We start from the raw sequence: 18,206 nt of genomic DNA, 5'->3' as shown, positions 1-18,206 counted from the left end.
TGATTTTAAGATGATCATTATATCAAGGTCAATGAACCTTCTGTTTATTTAAAATAAGGAATTAAAATTAATTTATTCCCCATATTTTGATACTTAATGATATGATTGTATACCTTAATGTTATATTGTTGCATATATGCAGTAATATCTTTCTTTAACTGTAAAATATTAAAATTCCAGAATCAAAACTTCAGATTTTGCCATATGAAAAAATATTTCATAGAAACAATTGGAATTTACCTTTCCAACTTTTTTTAATTTGACCAGTACTTGTGTTCCTTTTCATAAACATGCACACATAAAGTACAGACCCGAAGTTCTTGAATTTATTATTTCATTTTTTAAAAACTCAAAATATCAAATGGAATTAAGGAAAAAAAACATGAATTGAAACTTTATATACCATTTTCGACAATTAAAAGTTGTAGATGTTTATCAACAATGGATTGGAAGGTGTACTTGCCTTGTACCAATTCTTAAGCGGATAAATGTTGATCTGAGTGATTCCCTCCTTCATTTCGCAGTCGTAAGTGAATTAGTGATGTTGTCATGAATGTTATGCTGATCAAAAATCAGAGCAAATAACACAGCTTCAAGCACAAAATTTTGAGACTTGTCGGTTGAGGAATATATGCTGTCCTGGATGATTTGAGGAATGTCACAAACACAGATGGTTGTAGCATTATCAAAGAATATTTCTAGTTTGAGAGCAAGAGAGAGAGAGGGGGAGAAAGGGAGATGCTATAAAGTATTAAGCACAGCTTAAGTTTCACAAAACAGTAAATAAATATAAACTGGTGACTGGATACCAGGATTTAGACCTACAACATGCATGTTAATACAGAGGAATTTAATACAGACTATATTATAAATGAAATGTCCTAGTGTCGTCAATTTTATGATAACAGATCATGTGCTATAATGGAGTACATTGTTCATGTATTTCAAAGAGGATTACTGTAAACATGTATAATTATATTTACATGTGTTGTTAATTAATATGCAAATGAGAAGCAATTATCGACCTACTATGAAGAGGTTTTAGTAGTAGCTATGTCTTTTTATAATTTTTTTAAAAACCACACTTAAATTTCCACATTTACAGAAGATATAAGGAATAATTCTAGACAACTTGCTAATTACTATCACCATTTTTATTTGTATAATACTTATTTGTATTGCTAATGCATCTTTTCGTTTTCAGGAATCAGATAATCAAAACATGATTATGAACACTTAGAATGTTAGACTGAAAAATTCAAATCTCTTCCTTTTAGCAATTATATACCGGTACATGTTTAATGTTTACATTAATGTTTTGAAAAATAGTTGTAGACGTATACTTGAGCTGGTGCGGCCCATGTGCATCAATAACTGGAACTTTTAAAAAAATAAAACTAGAACTTGGTGACAGCTTGTTGAACTTTGTGATTGTAAGTTTCTATGCCATCGACATCTTGCTACGGCCATTGAGCTGTGTGTGGCGCTGTACCTGTGTTGAGCGCAGAGCTTTCTGTATTTTGCTTTTATAACAATTATAAGGAAATAACATGTATGTTTTATCTTTTTTCTCTTTAATTGAATCATAACTGCATGTACCCCATATAACAACGGCATGTTTATTCTAATAATTGGTGATCAGACTTTCGAAACAATGATATGACATACGAGGGGTGATCAAAAAGTTCGCGAACTAATTGAATAACTTCCTTAAAAAAATTAAAATGAGGTTTCAGTGTTTATTATTTTTTAAAGTAGTTCTCTCCAATTTTAATGCACATCTGCCATTGTTCTGCCCATGCGCGAATCACGTGATCCAGGTAGTCACGTGACGTGCTCCATAGCAGTCTGTTCAGAGAAGCTAATAGATTTTTCCGATTCTTGCATTTCTTACCATGCAAGCTATTTTTTATAACAAGAACAGTCCATCTGTCAGAAATGGCCAAATCTCGGCAATAGGATGGGTGGATAAGGATATCCCTTCCCACAATTAGTATGGTGACCCATTACAACCCGAGTCCTCTGTCTCGGGAGCGTCGTTTATCCAACGTGGATAAAGTATGGGCACCTTCTTTTTATCATATCTCATATGTTTAAAGTCTAAAGTAAACGATATTTTAGGGATGTAATAATCATATTATTGTTAATATTTCAACCAGTATTCTAATTGTAACTTGACGATGTTTCATAACAAATTGCTTAACTAAGGACACATCTTTTCCCCAGCTTGCTTTCACTGGGCAACAGAACAAACATCATTTTTAACCATCTCCCTGTCTTCACTTAAACAATCAATCCAATTGATGATTGAACTTCTGGTAGGTCTTTTGTCTTCATTAACCTTGTACAAATTATCATATTCTACTGCGAAGGAATTTCCAAGATATACGTTAAACTTTACAGCCGTTTGTTGCTTGAGTACGGCTGAGTCAACCATGGGAGAGGACTATCTAAGTTTTTAGAACTTGTGTCCAATCCCTTTGACACATTGTCAATAAAATATGTTCAAAACAACCATTTTTTTGTCACAAGTGACCTACATATTGATGTCATTTTCACATTGTGAAGTCACAAACACGGAGCAAAACATTATTTAACATCTGTTATTTATAGAACGTGTATGACTATATGTGTGCCAAATTTCATTCTGATCTGAATTGTGGTTTTGTAAATATAGAAATAGTTCGTGAACTTTTTGATCACCCCTCGTATTATTCTATAGTTTTTTGACCAAAAATCTTTAGTATGGAAATATTTTGAAAATACTGGAAAAACTAAGAGGATTTTTTTCAGATTCTCATTGTCAAAGTAATTTGTCTGAAATATTGATGTTATAATTAATACCAGCAGTTGATGTCTTCTTAAATGTCTGGATGAGAATTTAACTTGAAATAACTGAGAATGGGTTGTTTAATTAATTATATCAGAAAGCTTAAATAATTTTTTTTTTAAGTTTAAGGACAATTTGACCAGTAAAGAACCATTTTCAGAATGAGGACTGCCAATGTTAAACCAAAGTGGGACAAATTATGAATAGCGATTTTTTTTTACAGTTCTAATACAGATCTATGTGTTTCAGAAATCATTCTTAAATTCCTAGAGGTTTCAAGATCACAAAATGCATTAGTCTAAAAACTACAGGTTCTATAGTTAAAAAAAACTGCTTTTCTCCTAACAGTAATTGATGTCTACCAGGGATGGAGTGGCATTTGCACTAGTCTTGTCAGCGTTTTCAAAAAAACCAAAATTGATCTGGGTGATAAACTTTTGAAATTTGCCACTGTAAGTCATTTAATTGATGTGCAAAACCCTAAAAATCACAACTTTTATATTGATGTTGAAAGCACATGTGATTAATACACCACAATATAAACCTCCAAAGTGACTGAATATTGTTTAATATCTACAAGTGTATATTATAATAAAGAAAACAGACCAATATGATATGGAAATTTTAGAAAATTATTAAACCTTGGCTTTCATATTCAAGGGCAGTAATGAAGTATGGCCAATGTAATGAATGGAGTTAGTTTTAGTGATATTTGCTTTTCAAAAATATTGAACAACCAACTACCTTTCTTTTACCTGCTTACCACCATGTTAATTAAGCATTAAATTAAAATTCAAATAATGTTTTTGATTCGTGTCAAAACTTCCAAACCTGACATGGAATTTGAAACGTTTTCTAATACTGTATTTATTACCTTTAAGGGGATGGCCGATAAATGTTTTTGTACATGTAATTATTAGATGTTGTGAAAGGTGTAAAGAATTTAGAGAATTATTTCCTAGTTTTCATTTGAGACTTGGTATTATAGTGGTAGACATTTACCAGCAATGGTGTGGTCCCTGTAAAGGAATGCTTAGCAACCTTAAGAAAATCCGAAATGATATCGGAGATGAACTACTTAAACTTGCAGCTGTAAGTCACATGGTGTTGTGTCATTGGATATATTTCCTGTTCGATCGTTATGAGTTTGTTCTAGATGTGACACCCACAGCTTTGGCCCACCCAGAGTTTTTTGTTTTTATGTACGTGTCACATGAAAAAGGATATTATATGTATATTTTGATATTCTATAAATTATATTGCATGTTCAAACCAGTTCTGTTTACGTTGATTTTCTTCTTTCAGCAATTCCCACTTATTTTGTTTTCAATTTGGAGTCATTGAAATTTTTCACACAGCTGATGATTCAACAAAAAAAATTTTTTTTCACAATTTTTAAAAAATTCCCATGTGTGCAGTGCTATTTTTATGTATGTTTACTAAAGATTCACTAATACTGATGCATGGATATCATTAGTCAACAAGAGAATACATTATAAGAACTTTTAAAGAACAATGACCAACATTGGTATCTTGTTTAATTACTATTAATTGTAGGTCTCTTAGTCCCAATAAATTGTTAATGTGTATAATACATGTACTATATTGGAAAAAAAAAAAAAACGTGTCTAATCCCTACCCAATCTTAATACATATGTGTTCTCTCATTGGCTTGATATGTGCATTAATTGAATTAGCAAATAACAGAAAAACTTTATTTTAAAATGGTGGAACATAATATTTATACCCTGCAATCCCTGCCACTATATTTATGCATGTATTCTGTTATTTGCTGATTTAAAAGTCTGTTTACACCAAGGAACTTGGGGGAAAAGGGATCAAAACTCAAATAAAAATATCCGTAAATAATTTAATACAAAACGGTAGCTGACTAGGGTATAGACCTTGTGTGTGAATAGACTTATGGGTGTGTTTTTGCGTAATGCCATTTGGTTGGTTAATTTGGTTTGTTGTTGACAGTTGTTGATATCTACCAAGAGTGGAGTGGACCTTGCACTTGTCTAATTGCAAATCTACGCCGATTAAAAAATGAACTTGGAGACGAGCTCCTTCATTTTGCTGTTGTAAGTTAAATAGCGCAAGAAAAATGAAAAGTAGCAATTGATCTATAGAAGTTTGATATAGCATATAGAAAACTTTACTATTTCTTATTCTTGACTTAAATTTGGCTTTTCTTGCTAAAAAAAGAACTTTCTGAAGTTAATATTAAAGATAGAAACTGCTCTGTAATTTATCATCTTTCTTATATATTCTTTTTACATTTATTTCCTTTCTATCGCTGTGACACAAAAATCAGTCAAAAGGAGAAAAAAAATCATCTTAGATTCTGCTTGAAAGAAGCTTAATTCGATCTTAAATACTGTAGAAACAATAGGCTTTTAGGATAAATGTTCTTTTTTTCAATTAATTGACATGTAGGATAGAAAACAACTGTTGACTGACATTGTCTTTGCACAAATTGCTTCCATTTTTTAATTTATGTATTTTCATATCTAATTCTAGAATTGGTGTTTTCTACATATTTAATTTTGTAATATAAATGTATTATCCAGTAATTCCTTTAATTTTTATGAATTAAAAGACATACTGGTTATATATATATTAGATGAAAGTGATGTTAAAAATAAAATGTTCATGCATTTAAAAAAGTTAGCAGTAATTCTGATATAATTCTGAATAAGCTTAATTGTCAATATATGATGTAAATGTTTGGTTTCTTAAAAAGATTTCATTATAAATTCAAATTTTGTGTTGTGTGATATAATTAGGCAAAAGCAGATACCATTGATGCTCTAGAGAAATACAGAGGACACTGTGAACCATGTTTCCTTTTCTATGCTGTAAGTTATTTCCCTTTTTGTTACGTTTTTAAAAGGTATACATAAATGTATAATGAAATTCATGATTTTTTTTATGATTTAATCCAAATCAGTTTTATAAAACATGATCTGGTGCAATACTTAGTTATTTATGACAAACAGTTTTCATAACATTTTAAATAGTTGATGGAAATTTTCCAAACATGCTGTAATATTCCAACTGACAGAGACATACAGTGTAAACCCTTTTTATGTATTAATTGCAAGCATGTTCTTTTTTCTTTATACTAAAATAGATTCCTTGCACATTATTTTCTCTTAACAATAATTACATAAATGTACCTGTTTAGGGAGGTGTTTTAGTAGCAGTTGTCAGGGGAGCAAACTCTCCAAAAATTCTTAGAACCATAACAGAACAGCTACAACACGAGCACAAAGTGATAGATGGGGGAGCTGAAAGGAAGGAGGTAAATCTTTTATGTATGGCTAACAGACTGGGATCACTTGTCATGCACCTCTCTCTATACCTACATGGAGTCACATTTTCACTTGAAACTTGTCATCCATATAGACACTCAATATGGGTCATCTTTCATTTGATTTTTAAAATTTTTTTTTTTTGATTTTATTAATTTATTTTATATATTTATATTTTTTTTTATTTTACAAATTTCGAAGTTGACTGCAGATGTATTATAATGATAATGATATTCTTTTGACATATTTACACTCTGAGTGCAGTATCACTAGGTTATAAAGAACTCTTTATAGGGAAATCTCATTTATAAGGAGCTTCGACAAATCCTGTTGTAGTTTTTTCACTATGTTTCTTAAACAGATATAAATAATCTTGTTTATATATAAGGAAGCAATTAAAATTCAAAGTCACAGTGACTGCCTTTTGTTATAACTGAATTTTACTGTATATTCATGCATGCAGTTAATATTTAATTTGAATCATATTGAAGGCTCAAACAAATATTAAATCCACAATTGCATTTTAAGATATTGGCATTATTAAAATCAATCAGCCAGTTGATGTATGGATGAAAAAAGTTACAAATGCCCTGTTGTTTTACAAAGGAATTTTATTGCCAGACCAATGTCAGCTGTATATATTTGAAGGCTTAGATTCCGAATTTTTGTCCTTGCAGATTAAGGATCCATACATTGCTCAGATGGAGTCTCAGGAAAAACTTGACGAGGAGGAGGAGGAGAAAGAGGAAGAAGGTGAGAATCAGGCTCAATTTGATGTTTGTAAACACTGAGATTCATGATCAATTAGATGTTTGTAAACACTGAAAGATCTTATATGCATAGGTCTATTGGACATAGATATACATATTATACTAAAAACAGATTGAAGTATGATCATGAACTTATTCATACAATGTGTTTTCTTTTAGCTCCATTCATTGAAAATGTAATGCTTAATCTTAATTTTTTTTTTTTTTAAAAAAATACATGTATGATATAATAATGGTCATAAAAAAAATAAATGAAATGAATCATGTCATTGGAGATGTAAGAATTGTAGATTTAGTTTTTATAGAAATTAAGTGACAAGAAGTCTAATTTATTCTATTCACATGAAAACTCTATTTATCATGATTGGCCAGAGAACTCACTATATATACTATGCTTATAAATGTAATATAAAATAGACATTTTTGATTAACAATATCTATATGATAGATCAATTGTTATATACTCTTTCTTAATCTGTGTAGAATATAAGAGGTTAATATTTTTCTTCATCCTTATTTTTTTTTCTTTTCTTTATGAACTTTTTTTAGGTACATTTTGTACTAATTAAATCTCTATCATTAAAACTAATGTTTTATGTTCTGAGAAATTGAAATTTAAGAATAAACATTAACTTTTTAATAAGAAAAAAACCCAAATTCATCTATTTGTTGAACATTTTTAATTAAGTTACATGTTTTATAATTATTTAGAACCTGCAGAAGGTAATTTTTTTACCCTGTTTCTGTTTTGACCCAATGGAGTTATTTTTTTTCTCTCTTTTTCAAAATTTTGTGTTGAATTCCTGAAAAATGACTTTTTTCATTCATAACATGCATGGATATTCCTACAGAACCTTCCTTTGAATTCCACAACATTTCTTGATTTACTCCCTTCTACACAGTGAACCAATTCAATCCCCTTCCTTGATCCTCATCATGAAAATATACATTTTGATTCTTTATTGTAATTTTAAAAAAAAATATCTCAGTAAAATTCAGATTTCTGTTTTTTAGCTCACCTGAGCCAAAGGCTCAAGTGAGCTTTTCTGATCAAAATTTGTCCGTTGTCTGTCGTTGTTGTCGTTGGCGTTGTTGCTGTTGTTGTAAACTTTTCACATTTTCATCTTCTTCTCAAGAACCACTGGGCCAAATTCAACCAAACTTGCCACAAAGTATCCTTATATGAAGGGGATTCAAGTTTGTTCAAATGAAGGGCCACGCCCTCTTTCAAGGGGAGATAATTAGAAGTTATTGAAAAAATAATGGCATCATTCAAAAATCTTCTTCTCAAGAACCACTGGGCCAGGAAAGATGAAACTTATGTGGAAACATCCTCAGGTAGTGTAGATTCAAATTTGTTCAAATCATGACCCCCGGGGGTAGGGTGGGGCCACAATGGGGGATCAAAGTTTTACATAGAAATATATAGGAAAATATCTTTAAAAATCTTCTTCTTAAGAACAGCAAAGCCCTGATTGGTCATATTTATATGGAAGCATCCTCAGGTAGTGTAGATTCAAATTTGTTCAAATCATGACCCCCGGGGGTAGGGTGAGGCCACAATGGGGGATCAAAGTTTTACATAGAAATATATAGGAAAATATCTTTAAAAATCTTCTTAAGAGCAGCAAAGCCCTGATTGGTCATATTTATATGGAAGCATCCTCAGGTAGTGTAGATTCAAGTTTGTTCAAATCATGACCCCCGGGGGTAGGGTGAGGCCACAATGGGGGATCAAAGTTTTACATAGAAATATATAGGAAAATATCTTTAAAAATCTTCTTCTTAAGAACAGCAAAGCCATGATTGGTCATATTTATATGGAAGCATCCTCAGGTAGTGTAGATTCAAGTTTGTTCAAATAATGACCCCCGGGGGTAGGGTGAGGCCACAATGGGGGATCAAAGTTTTACACAGAAATATATAGGAAAATATCTTTAAAAATCTTCTTCCTAAGAACAGCAAAGCCATGATTGGTCATATTTATATGGAAGCATCCTCAGATAGTGTAGATTCAAGCTTGTTCAAATCATGACCCCTGGGGGTAGGGTGGGGCCACAATGGGGGGGGGTCAAAGTTTTTCATAAGAGTATATAGAAAAAAACTTTAAAAATCTTCTTCTCAAGATAAGCAAAGACATGATTAGTCATATTTATATGGAAGCATCCTCAGGTAGTGTAGATTCAAGTTTGTTCAAATCATGACCCCCGGAGGTAGGGTGGGGCCACAATGGGTGATCAAAGCTTACAGAGGAATATATAGGAAAAAATCTTTCTCTCAAGAACAGCAAAGTCATTTGTTATATTGATATGAAAGCATTGTTAGGTAGTTTAAAATCCCCCATCCCCCCCCCCCCCTCCCCCGTTAACTTTTCAATACTGAACTGATTTTTGCTTTTATTCCTAGCCAATGTGCTCAGGTGAGTGATGTGGCCCATGGGCCTCTTGTTTTTAATTCTCTGTGTGTTTCTCATGGATTTTTTCTTTCCTGTATTTTTGGACACAGGCGCCCGTCCACAATCTAGGTTTGCCAAAGGTATATAATGTTGCAACGTATTAAACTGCATACTGTTGCCCATTGTTTGTTGCAGATATATCATTAAGCTTTAGCAGCATGAAGATCAAAAACCATGTTTAAAAAAGAATTAATTTGAATTTCTTCATTCTATAATGATATAAACTTTATTAATACTGTCAGTAATTTAACTTGTCTGTTTTTTTTTTTTTTTAATTAGAATTTTTTTTCTTTTGAAAAATGGTTGGGTTAGGAGCTTTAGTTTTAGCCTTTTCTACTTACTTTCTAATCTTTTCTGAAATACATGTATTAATGATTTCTAGAATGCATCGTGCCTTTAATCAATATTAGGTTGGGTAGATGGGAAATCAGACTGCATTTGAATAGTAGATTTTCAGTTATTTGCTTAATTGTTCTTAAAAAATATTCTTAGTTTTAGTCATAATATTCATCAATGAAATGACTTTTTTCATCTCTTTTGCATAATAAGAAATATGTTGGAGGAAAAAAATCTGTAAAATTAAGTAATCCAATGAAAAAAATCCCAGGAACATGAATAAAGTAATTTATAATTTATAATAAGCCCCCCCCCCCCCCCCCCCCCCCCGAAAAAAAAAACAAATTAAAAAACAAACAAAATGAAAAAACAACAAAACCAAAAAGCAAACAAATAAACAAAACACAAAAATATTTTAATTAATAAACATCTAAGCTCTTGATTTGGTCAAGTGGCAACTCTATTCTAATCTTATTATCTGCATGCAGTTATAAATGGTTCAGAAGTGTTAGGTACATTGTATTAAGTAAATAATTCAAATTAAGTAAATATAATAATAGTAATTTTATCATTTTTTTTTACATACATTCCTGCAGGCCAGAAGATGAAGTTTAAGGGAGAAATAATTAATTATGGGGACTCGGATGATTTGTTGCCTGGCTCAGGTTTAATATTAGCAATGCAAATTTATCTCCCCTTGAATGTATTCTTTTCTTTCTGTTCATATTAGCTCAATAATTTAACACAAGTGAATCGTGTAATTTTGTAGTGTTTAACTTTACTGTTGGAAAGAGAGATAATTTATTGATAGAAAAATATGTGATATCGATCTTGAGAGAAATAAATGCACAGTATATATAATCATAAGTATGATTGGAATTTAATTAATAATTAATAACTTGTACATTTTGAGATGGAAATAACCAGAAAAACATTTTTAAAAATTACAATGATTAATTTCAAACATTTAAGTTACTTCAAAAACTTTTCATCATGGTTTAATTAAGAAATGTATTTCAGTTTTTGATGATTCATAAAAGTACCGGGTATATATATATGACCTAATACTTTTCTCTTGGGCATACATGTAGTGTAGATTTCTAAATGTATGCAAGGGAATAATTATCGTGTAATTTCATGAGAATCACTACTCCTGAAATAAAATTCTACAATTACTTCTCAGTTACACCATAAAAATTCATTAATTGTTAATTTAGTAATTTGTTAATGGGTGTGATTTCCCACAGTAAAGTTTAGACAATTTTGAAGCTTACAACTTTTTTTAAGAATAAACAACAAGTATATTAGCATTTTGGAGTAGTTTTTATTTTCCTTTTTTTTTTATTTAAGCATGAATTATACCCCCCTTTAAATATAAAAATCAACTATATGTTTACAGAAATTGAGACTTGTCCTTCTATATGCATGTTACTGGTTGTTAATGTAATAATAAATAATTTCTTTATGTACAAATGTAGATTTCATTAATTGGGTGATAAATGTTTTAATTTTTTATAACTTAACATGAAATGGCATTGTGACAATTATTAATGCATGTATAATTTTTCTTTTTGACAGTTTGAAATTATATAAAGAATATTAATGCTTTTACTAGCATTTATGAAATTATTCTTTCATATTTATACATTTATCTGATTCTTTATATGCATGCCTCAGTTAAAAAAAAATGCATTTTGCACAGGCATCTTTTATTTCCTCATCACAAAATATAGATCCTCTTTATTGCCCGTTTCTATTAAATATATACAGTGAATATGATCTGCCCAGCACAGTTTTTCTTTCGAAATTTTTAAAAATGATTGTTTAAATTTTTTTCCTAATCAATTGAAATTTCAGGGTTTTTTAAATGCATTCTTTCATTTAATTAAATTAATTATTTTCATCTTGCTCTCTTTCTTTGTTACAGCTCTGAATAATCTTTAGCCTCTGCAATTGTAATACATGTATAATTTTTTAAACACAATTGACCCTCTAGCTTATCAGCCAGTTTAATGACAATATTTTTTTCTTATTTTCAATCTTTAGAGGGTAAGAAAGAAATCACGGTGTGTCTTATCAAACCTGATGCTGTTGCTGCAGGCAAAGTGCCAGAGATTGTTGCTGATGTGAGTTTATAATAAAAAGCTAAGCTCTTTTGATGTATTAATTTCAAATATGTGTTTTGATGGCTCATATTAGGGAAGGTATAATCCCTTCAATTGCATATAACTTTTGCAAGTGTAACAAGAGCAGCAAACATATTAAATAATAGCCATCATTTATGAGTCCTTTATAACTTATGTATATCTTAAGATTGTTTTATTTTTGTGTTAGTTACTTAAGGAATGTGCTTATCCTAAACGCCTGTAAATGTTTTTATCAAAAAAGAAAGTTGATTTGAACTCAAATTAACATTTATTCTCATTGATTTCATTTCAGCCATTTTTATACAGAAACTTCTAAGCAAAATTAGCTTACTTAATATTGCTGTGACTTTACGCTTTGTCATTGTCCCTTGTTATTCTATCAACTATTTTTTTTGGGGGGGGGGGGGGGGTTGAATTGAAGAATTGTATGAGTAAAGCAACATTGTAGCAATACAAAACAAGTTTTGATTGTTTAATATTTGTGATGCAGATTGAGGCACATGGTATTGAGATCCTAAAGAATGAAGAACGTCACCTGACAGAGGATGAAGTAAGACAATTCTACAGCCATCTACAAGATGAGTCGTTTTTCGATGACTTTGTCAAGTTCATGACCAGCGGAACCTCCCATGTTCTGGTTCTGACCAAGGGTAGAACAGGAGAGAATATCATCAGTGAATTCAGAGATCTGATTGGTCCAACAGATGTGGAGGAAGCTAAGGAGGCTCAGCCTGAAAGGTCAGATACAGTTGAACTTAGTTATCTCAAAATTTGATATCTCGAACATCATGGATATGTTGAAGTGAGTTTTAAAGTCCTAACCACTATTTTTTCTATGTATATTAACCTCCATATCTTGAATCGTTGGATATCTCCGAAATATTTTCTTTGTCCCATTGGATTCATGATAAGCAGGCTTAACTGTATAACTTTAACATTTTACTACATGTGTGTGGTAATGGTAAACTTTTTAAAAAAAAAGGACTAACTTTTTGATGCAGATACTTAATACATATTGATGTTCTGATTTGATATAAAAATTGAACCAGCATGGAAATTAAAATTTTAGAAAAAAATTACATGTAGTCTAGTCTTGTTTATATCTTCATGAAGGGCAGACTTTGTTTTCTGAAGAGAAGTGTTTGAGAAGCAGAAAAATTGCCTTCAAAATATGACAATATAACAATTTTTTTTACGAGACCAAGATATGGTTTGGTCTACTTTATCTGAGTAAAATATGAATGAAATCATGTATTTATATGTTTCATTCTTAGTTTGAGAGCCAAATATGGTGAGAAGGCATTCATGAATGCTCTCCATGGCAGCAGTTCAGAAGAAACGGCAATGAGGTTTGTATAATGATGGAGTATAAGTATGAATTTTCTTCTTCTTAAGAGCTAATTGGGTTTTATATGTAATGTTGTACATTTTCCTATTCTGAACTTTTTATGAAAATGGTCTTTTCATTGTTTTAGGGAGCTAGCATTCTTCTTCCCAGACTATGTTGTCCCTGAATCAGAAGGAAAACCCAAAGTACAGAGAACTTTGGCACTCATCAGACCTGATGCATTCAAAAACCACAAAGGTGGGTAAAATTAGGGACTGGCATATACAAGCACTTTGCTTTCAAACAGAAGTAATATAATAGTACATGTATTGAATGGTTATGGTGAAAACACAGATTTTGATGTGGTAAATTCTGGGAACCAAAACTTTCTTCTATAGCTAAGCCATAATTTTTAAGGTGGTTTGGACCTCAATTTGTAATTTGAATTGAATGAACATTTTGGCTTTTCTGCAGATGAAATTCTGGCCAATATAAATGAGGCTGGATTTAAGGTGGCTATGCAGAAAGAGGTGCAACTTACGAAGGAGATGGCAGAAGATTTCTACAGAGAGCATAAAGACCAGGATTACTTTGAGGAGCTCGTTTTAAGGATGACAAGGTAAAGAAAATTGAAGACTCTTTACTCATTTATGTTGGTAGAATGCTTGCTCTGTTGTTGGAAGGTCATGAGTTTTTGTCCTAGCTACAACGATTCAAAGTCAATAAAAAATAGGTAGCAAATGTTGAATTGAAAGTTGTGGGAAAATCGAGACATTAAAAATAAAGGTCTGTGTCACGTCGGGTATTGGCACACTAAGGAACTCTCCCTGCTCTATAGTTCTGAGAGCCAGCTAAACTTCTACAGTTGAAGCCCTTCAGTGGCATGTGGTGACGTCTCGTATGAATGAAACAATCTTGTAAGGGACATAAAACTACAACAGTCAATCATACTTGTCTATGATTTAGACAATACTACTAGATACAGAGTTATTTTTCTGCTATAATATTGCATAGGATTTTGTCCACTTTTAAATTCACCAGTTGTGATGAAAAAAGATAAATCTGTTTCTAAAACAACACAGACAACAAGAGCAAAAGGAGTGAAAAATGCAGTGGGTGAACTATTTCCCTATATACTGTACTTCAGAATTGTTTCTTATGTATATTTTATTAGAAATCAGGTTTTTTAGGTTTGTTTGAAAAACAACAACTGTGTTGATATTAAACATTTGAAGGTACATATAAAAGGCATCTAACTTTATTTTTATGTAGTGGTCCAGTCCTAGCTCTTGGTTTGGCCAGAGAGGATGCCATTTCAGGATGGAGACATATGTTGGGGCCCACTGAGGTAGAGAAGGCTAAAGCAGAGGCCCCAGACAGGTAAAGAAAAAGCTATGTTGTTTATTATTAAGTTGCACATTGTGCACCTGGGAAATGATAATTAAACAAATGAATTCATCAATAAGTATAGTAATTGAGGGAAAATAGTGATTAATGAATCTCTGAGGTACCTGTGAAATATATTTCTTTAATTCATTTGTATTCAGTTTACGAGCCAAGTTTGCATTAGACGACACCAAAATCAACATGCTGCATGGTTCTGATTCTGAAGAAACAGCCAAGAAAGAATTGGAATTCTTCTTCCCAATGCAACAGACAGTAGCAGTGATTAAACCTGATGCAGTGGGCACTAAAGGTACTGTAATAGAAATTTTGGCCACCGTCCTGCTGTCTATATCAACCAACACCTTTTATGGTATCTCATGAGCGTCAGCCTTAGGCACCTTAACCGGGCGTTTGGTTCATATCCCACAGCGCCAGTTCTGCTTACTAAAAGTGGCCCACTTAGGCACTCTCATGCGATCGCCCGACTTCACTCAGTATATACATTTGCTAAATTTAGAGATTTTATCTGAATGTAATGTCTTATATGGCTAATGTTAATTTCTAGAGGTATCAAGAGGGAAATTTGAAAGGCATATTATATCCTTCTTATGTGGAATTTGTTTATACAGGATCCCTCCCCCTTCCTCCAACCCCTCCCTCTCCGCTCAGTTACAGACATTATGCTTGACACTGTGATGTTCAGTAAAGTGGCCACAGCCAACAAAAAACAAATTTTTCAAAAAACGATTCTAAGATTACTTAATTCTCTTTACAGATGAAATTATCGACAGAATCCATGAATCTGGATTTAAGATTGCAGCCACCAAAGAACAACAGTTGACTAGAGAGCTTGCAGAGGAGTTCTATGCAGATCACAAAGGAAAAGATTACTATGAAGATTTAGTAGAACACATGACCAGGTTTGTTTGTATAATGCATTAGTTCAGTGTACAGATCAGTAATTTATGGTGTATGAGCAATGTCTTCAATCAATTTTCTTCTTTTATTATGGAATGTCAGAGTTCCATTTGTTTATGGCATAATTCCTTTTAATTCAGCTCTTTTTTCAGCACTTTGCCCAAATTTGTCTTGAATGTGTAATTTTCTCAGATTTCAAAAAAAGCTGTAGTAATAGAAAATATTCTTATATCTTTCAGTGGACCTACATATGTTATGGTGCTATCAAGAGAAGATGCCGTCCAAGGATGGAGGGAAATAATTGGTCCCACAGATCCCGAGAAGGCTAAGGAAGAAAATCCAGACTCGTATGTATTTGTTATATTTTACTGAAATTTAACAGTACTTATTTTAAGTTAAGAGGATTATGTTTTGTCTGACGAAATTGTACATGTACAAAGTGAAAAAAGATGTATTTGCACAGCAGAGTTTTGTTTTGTCTTGATACTAATAAGGATGTTTTGTTTAATTTTTTCAATACATGTATATGATTATCAATTTTTTATTTAGAGTGTTGTTGGTGAATTATAAACTATCACATCTTTTTCTCTGGTAATCTGAAACAGTGAATTATGTTAAGCTAAAGTTTGGCTTTTTTCCTCTCCCCAGATTACGTGCAGCATATGGAAAAAATATTCTCATGAATGCTGTGCATGGCAGCTCAACAGTCGAACATGCCGAGACGTCCCTAAAGAAGATATTTGGTGAATTGAAATTTGGACCTGATGGTTCGGTCTTAGGTATCCCTTTTTTACCTGCCTTCAGATCAGTTGGCATGTGCATGATGACCTCCCTTTTCCAAAACTAGAAACAAAATAATAATTTTTAATAAAGCAATAAAATAATTTCTTAATCACAAGAATCTTGCTAGAAATCTTACTGCACAAAATCCCAATCATTAAAGTCCTACATTCATGTCTTTATATATGCATGTTCTTACATATAAATAAGCTAGGATATATTCCCTCTCATTAATTTTTGGTGGCCAAGTTGATAGAGAGAAGGGCATAGGATTTTTTTTTATGCTTTTCTATGCTGTTTTTATTTGTTAATGCAAAGTATGAAAAATTATGCCCTCTGAGATTGCTTGTAGGAAGTTTGTTTTTTCATCATAGATATTAATTTAAAGCCTTCTTTGAATTTTTTTTAAAAGCGCAATTTTCTTTTGTTTTCATATATAGACTCGGTGAAAATCACAGCTTCATATAATGATATATCTCACTATTTTGCTTAAATTCTAGCTCCAATCTTGCTTATTATTATTCCAATGTGATAGATAAGTCCCTTTAATTAAAGTGTTTGCTTTTTTTTTATATCAGGCAATACATTACATTCCACTTCTGCAGAACATCTACAATGTATCTGTATATTTAAGGTTGAATTTGTTATCTATATGCAACTACAATTTTGAGATTTTATTGTAGAAGTGTGTCATAGGTTTTAAGGGTAAGATACAAAAAAAAAGTAGATTAAACCAAAGATTGATGAAAATTTTAAATTTGTTAATTGTTGTGTCCTAGTTTTCTCGATTTTGATAATTTAGGGACATTACATGTATGTGGATTCAAAGTTATCAGAATGCCTATGGCTGAGCAATTTTTATTTTTTCAACTTCATGTTTTGAAAGACGTCAAGTGTTATCTTCTGCAAAGTCTTTGGTTGCACTATATTTCATTTTTTTTTTAATTACGAAAATTAAGATACTGTATGTAATACCAGGTCCTTTAATTCTCTTGATAAGATTTTTGTTATCTCCCCTTCCAATTTTACAAATTTGTCTTTGATCTGAAGAAATTTTAGGATTTCTATTTTAAGTCAAGATTCAAAAACATTTATTTAGTGTAAGAAAATTGATATAAAACGCCCTGATAAGTTGCCAACATGTCTGCTACTGAGGGTGGAGTTGTGTCAGTTCACGAATTGTTGAAATTAATTCACGATTCCTGGATTGGAGTGGATGCCAAGATGATTTGTTTACTTATAGCTTTCAAGTGTGTATATATACACCCAGCTATTGCTATTCAATTTGCACGTAGATTTTTGTTCATCTTAAATTCAGTTTAAAATTATGTTCTTGTAGATTTTGTTCCTTTTTAAGTATTTCTTGTTTTTTTTTTATTTTTATTAAATTTTGGCTAATAATGGTTTCTTATCTTGTTTTACAAAAACAAAAAATTAAATAAAATTACACATTTCTGTTACCATAGCTAAAAATAGCTGAAAAATACTGCATACACTTTAATTGAATTCAAATTCTAACTATCATTAATTGAGTTAAGTCATTTGTTTTTATCTTGATTCAAACCCCCTACCCTAATTCTTCCCATGAAACTTCCCAAATTTTTTGTTATTTGAACTGATTTATCAGCTATAGGTTGCATGAGCAAAATTCTACATTTTTCTCCTTCAGATATATTCATGCACACTTGTTTCCTGCATTTCTTCCTGCACAACTTTATTTTAGTTTATAGCTATAATTGGAGATTCTTTAGGCATTATAGTATATACATATATTTTTGAAATCTTTCTTTCAAATCTAACCAATATTTCTCTCAGTGCATAAGGAAACTTCCTATCTGTCATTGATTTTAATGAATGAGTAATGATCAATGTAAATATCTGAGGTAAAAAAAAAAATTGGATTGATTGTTTACGTTATTACCATGAGGGAAACTACTGAG

The 18,206-nt window shown here is 31.4% G+C and overlaps 1 protein-coding gene across 8 annotated transcripts in view; it reads left to right on the top strand.

Moving 5' to 3' along the window:
* Window positions 1-18,206, top strand: part of LOC133191998 (thioredoxin domain-containing protein 6-like) — a 29,042-nt gene that overhangs the window by 1,074 nt on the left and 9,762 nt on the right. For 3 of the 8 annotated variants that reach the window (XM_061327814.1, XM_061327816.1, XM_061327808.1), the window contains exons 3-17: window positions 4,811-4,914; window positions 5,620-5,691; window positions 6,021-6,137; window positions 6,825-6,900; window positions 10,305-10,373; window positions 11,755-11,834; window positions 12,346-12,593; window positions 13,130-13,204; window positions 13,331-13,440; window positions 13,657-13,801; window positions 14,455-14,562; window positions 14,730-14,878; window positions 15,344-15,488; window positions 15,726-15,833; window positions 16,135-16,265. In XM_061327814.1, the coding sequence (XP_061183798.1) occupies window positions 4,811-4,914; window positions 5,620-5,691; window positions 6,021-6,137; window positions 6,825-6,900; window positions 10,305-10,373; window positions 11,755-11,834; window positions 12,346-12,593; window positions 13,130-13,204; window positions 13,331-13,440; window positions 13,657-13,801; window positions 14,455-14,562; window positions 14,730-14,878; window positions 15,344-15,488; window positions 15,726-15,833; window positions 16,135-16,265 (1,737 nt within the window). Of the gene's footprint in view, window positions 1-1,329; window positions 1,434-3,818; window positions 3,923-4,810; window positions 4,915-5,619; window positions 5,692-6,020; window positions 6,138-6,824; window positions 6,901-9,422; window positions 9,453-10,304; window positions 10,374-11,754; window positions 11,835-12,345; window positions 12,594-13,129; window positions 13,205-13,330; window positions 13,441-13,656; window positions 13,802-14,454; window positions 14,563-14,729; window positions 14,879-15,343; window positions 15,489-15,725; window positions 15,834-16,134; window positions 16,266-18,206 lie in introns of all 8 variants that reach the window. The other 5 variants (XM_061327812.1, XM_061327813.1, XM_061327810.1 and 2 more) reach the window with 5 other exon arrangements.

Source organism: Saccostrea echinata, unplaced genomic scaffold, assembly GCF_033153115.1.
Source record: "Saccostrea echinata isolate AGI-Se365-2 ecotype Australia unplaced genomic scaffold, CSIRO_AGI_Sech_v1 ptg000025l, whole genome shotgun sequence".
Classification (NCBI taxonomy): domain Eukaryota; kingdom Metazoa; phylum Mollusca; class Bivalvia; order Ostreida; family Ostreidae; genus Saccostrea; species Saccostrea echinata.
This window is presented reverse-complemented; position numbering and strand designations above follow the sequence as displayed.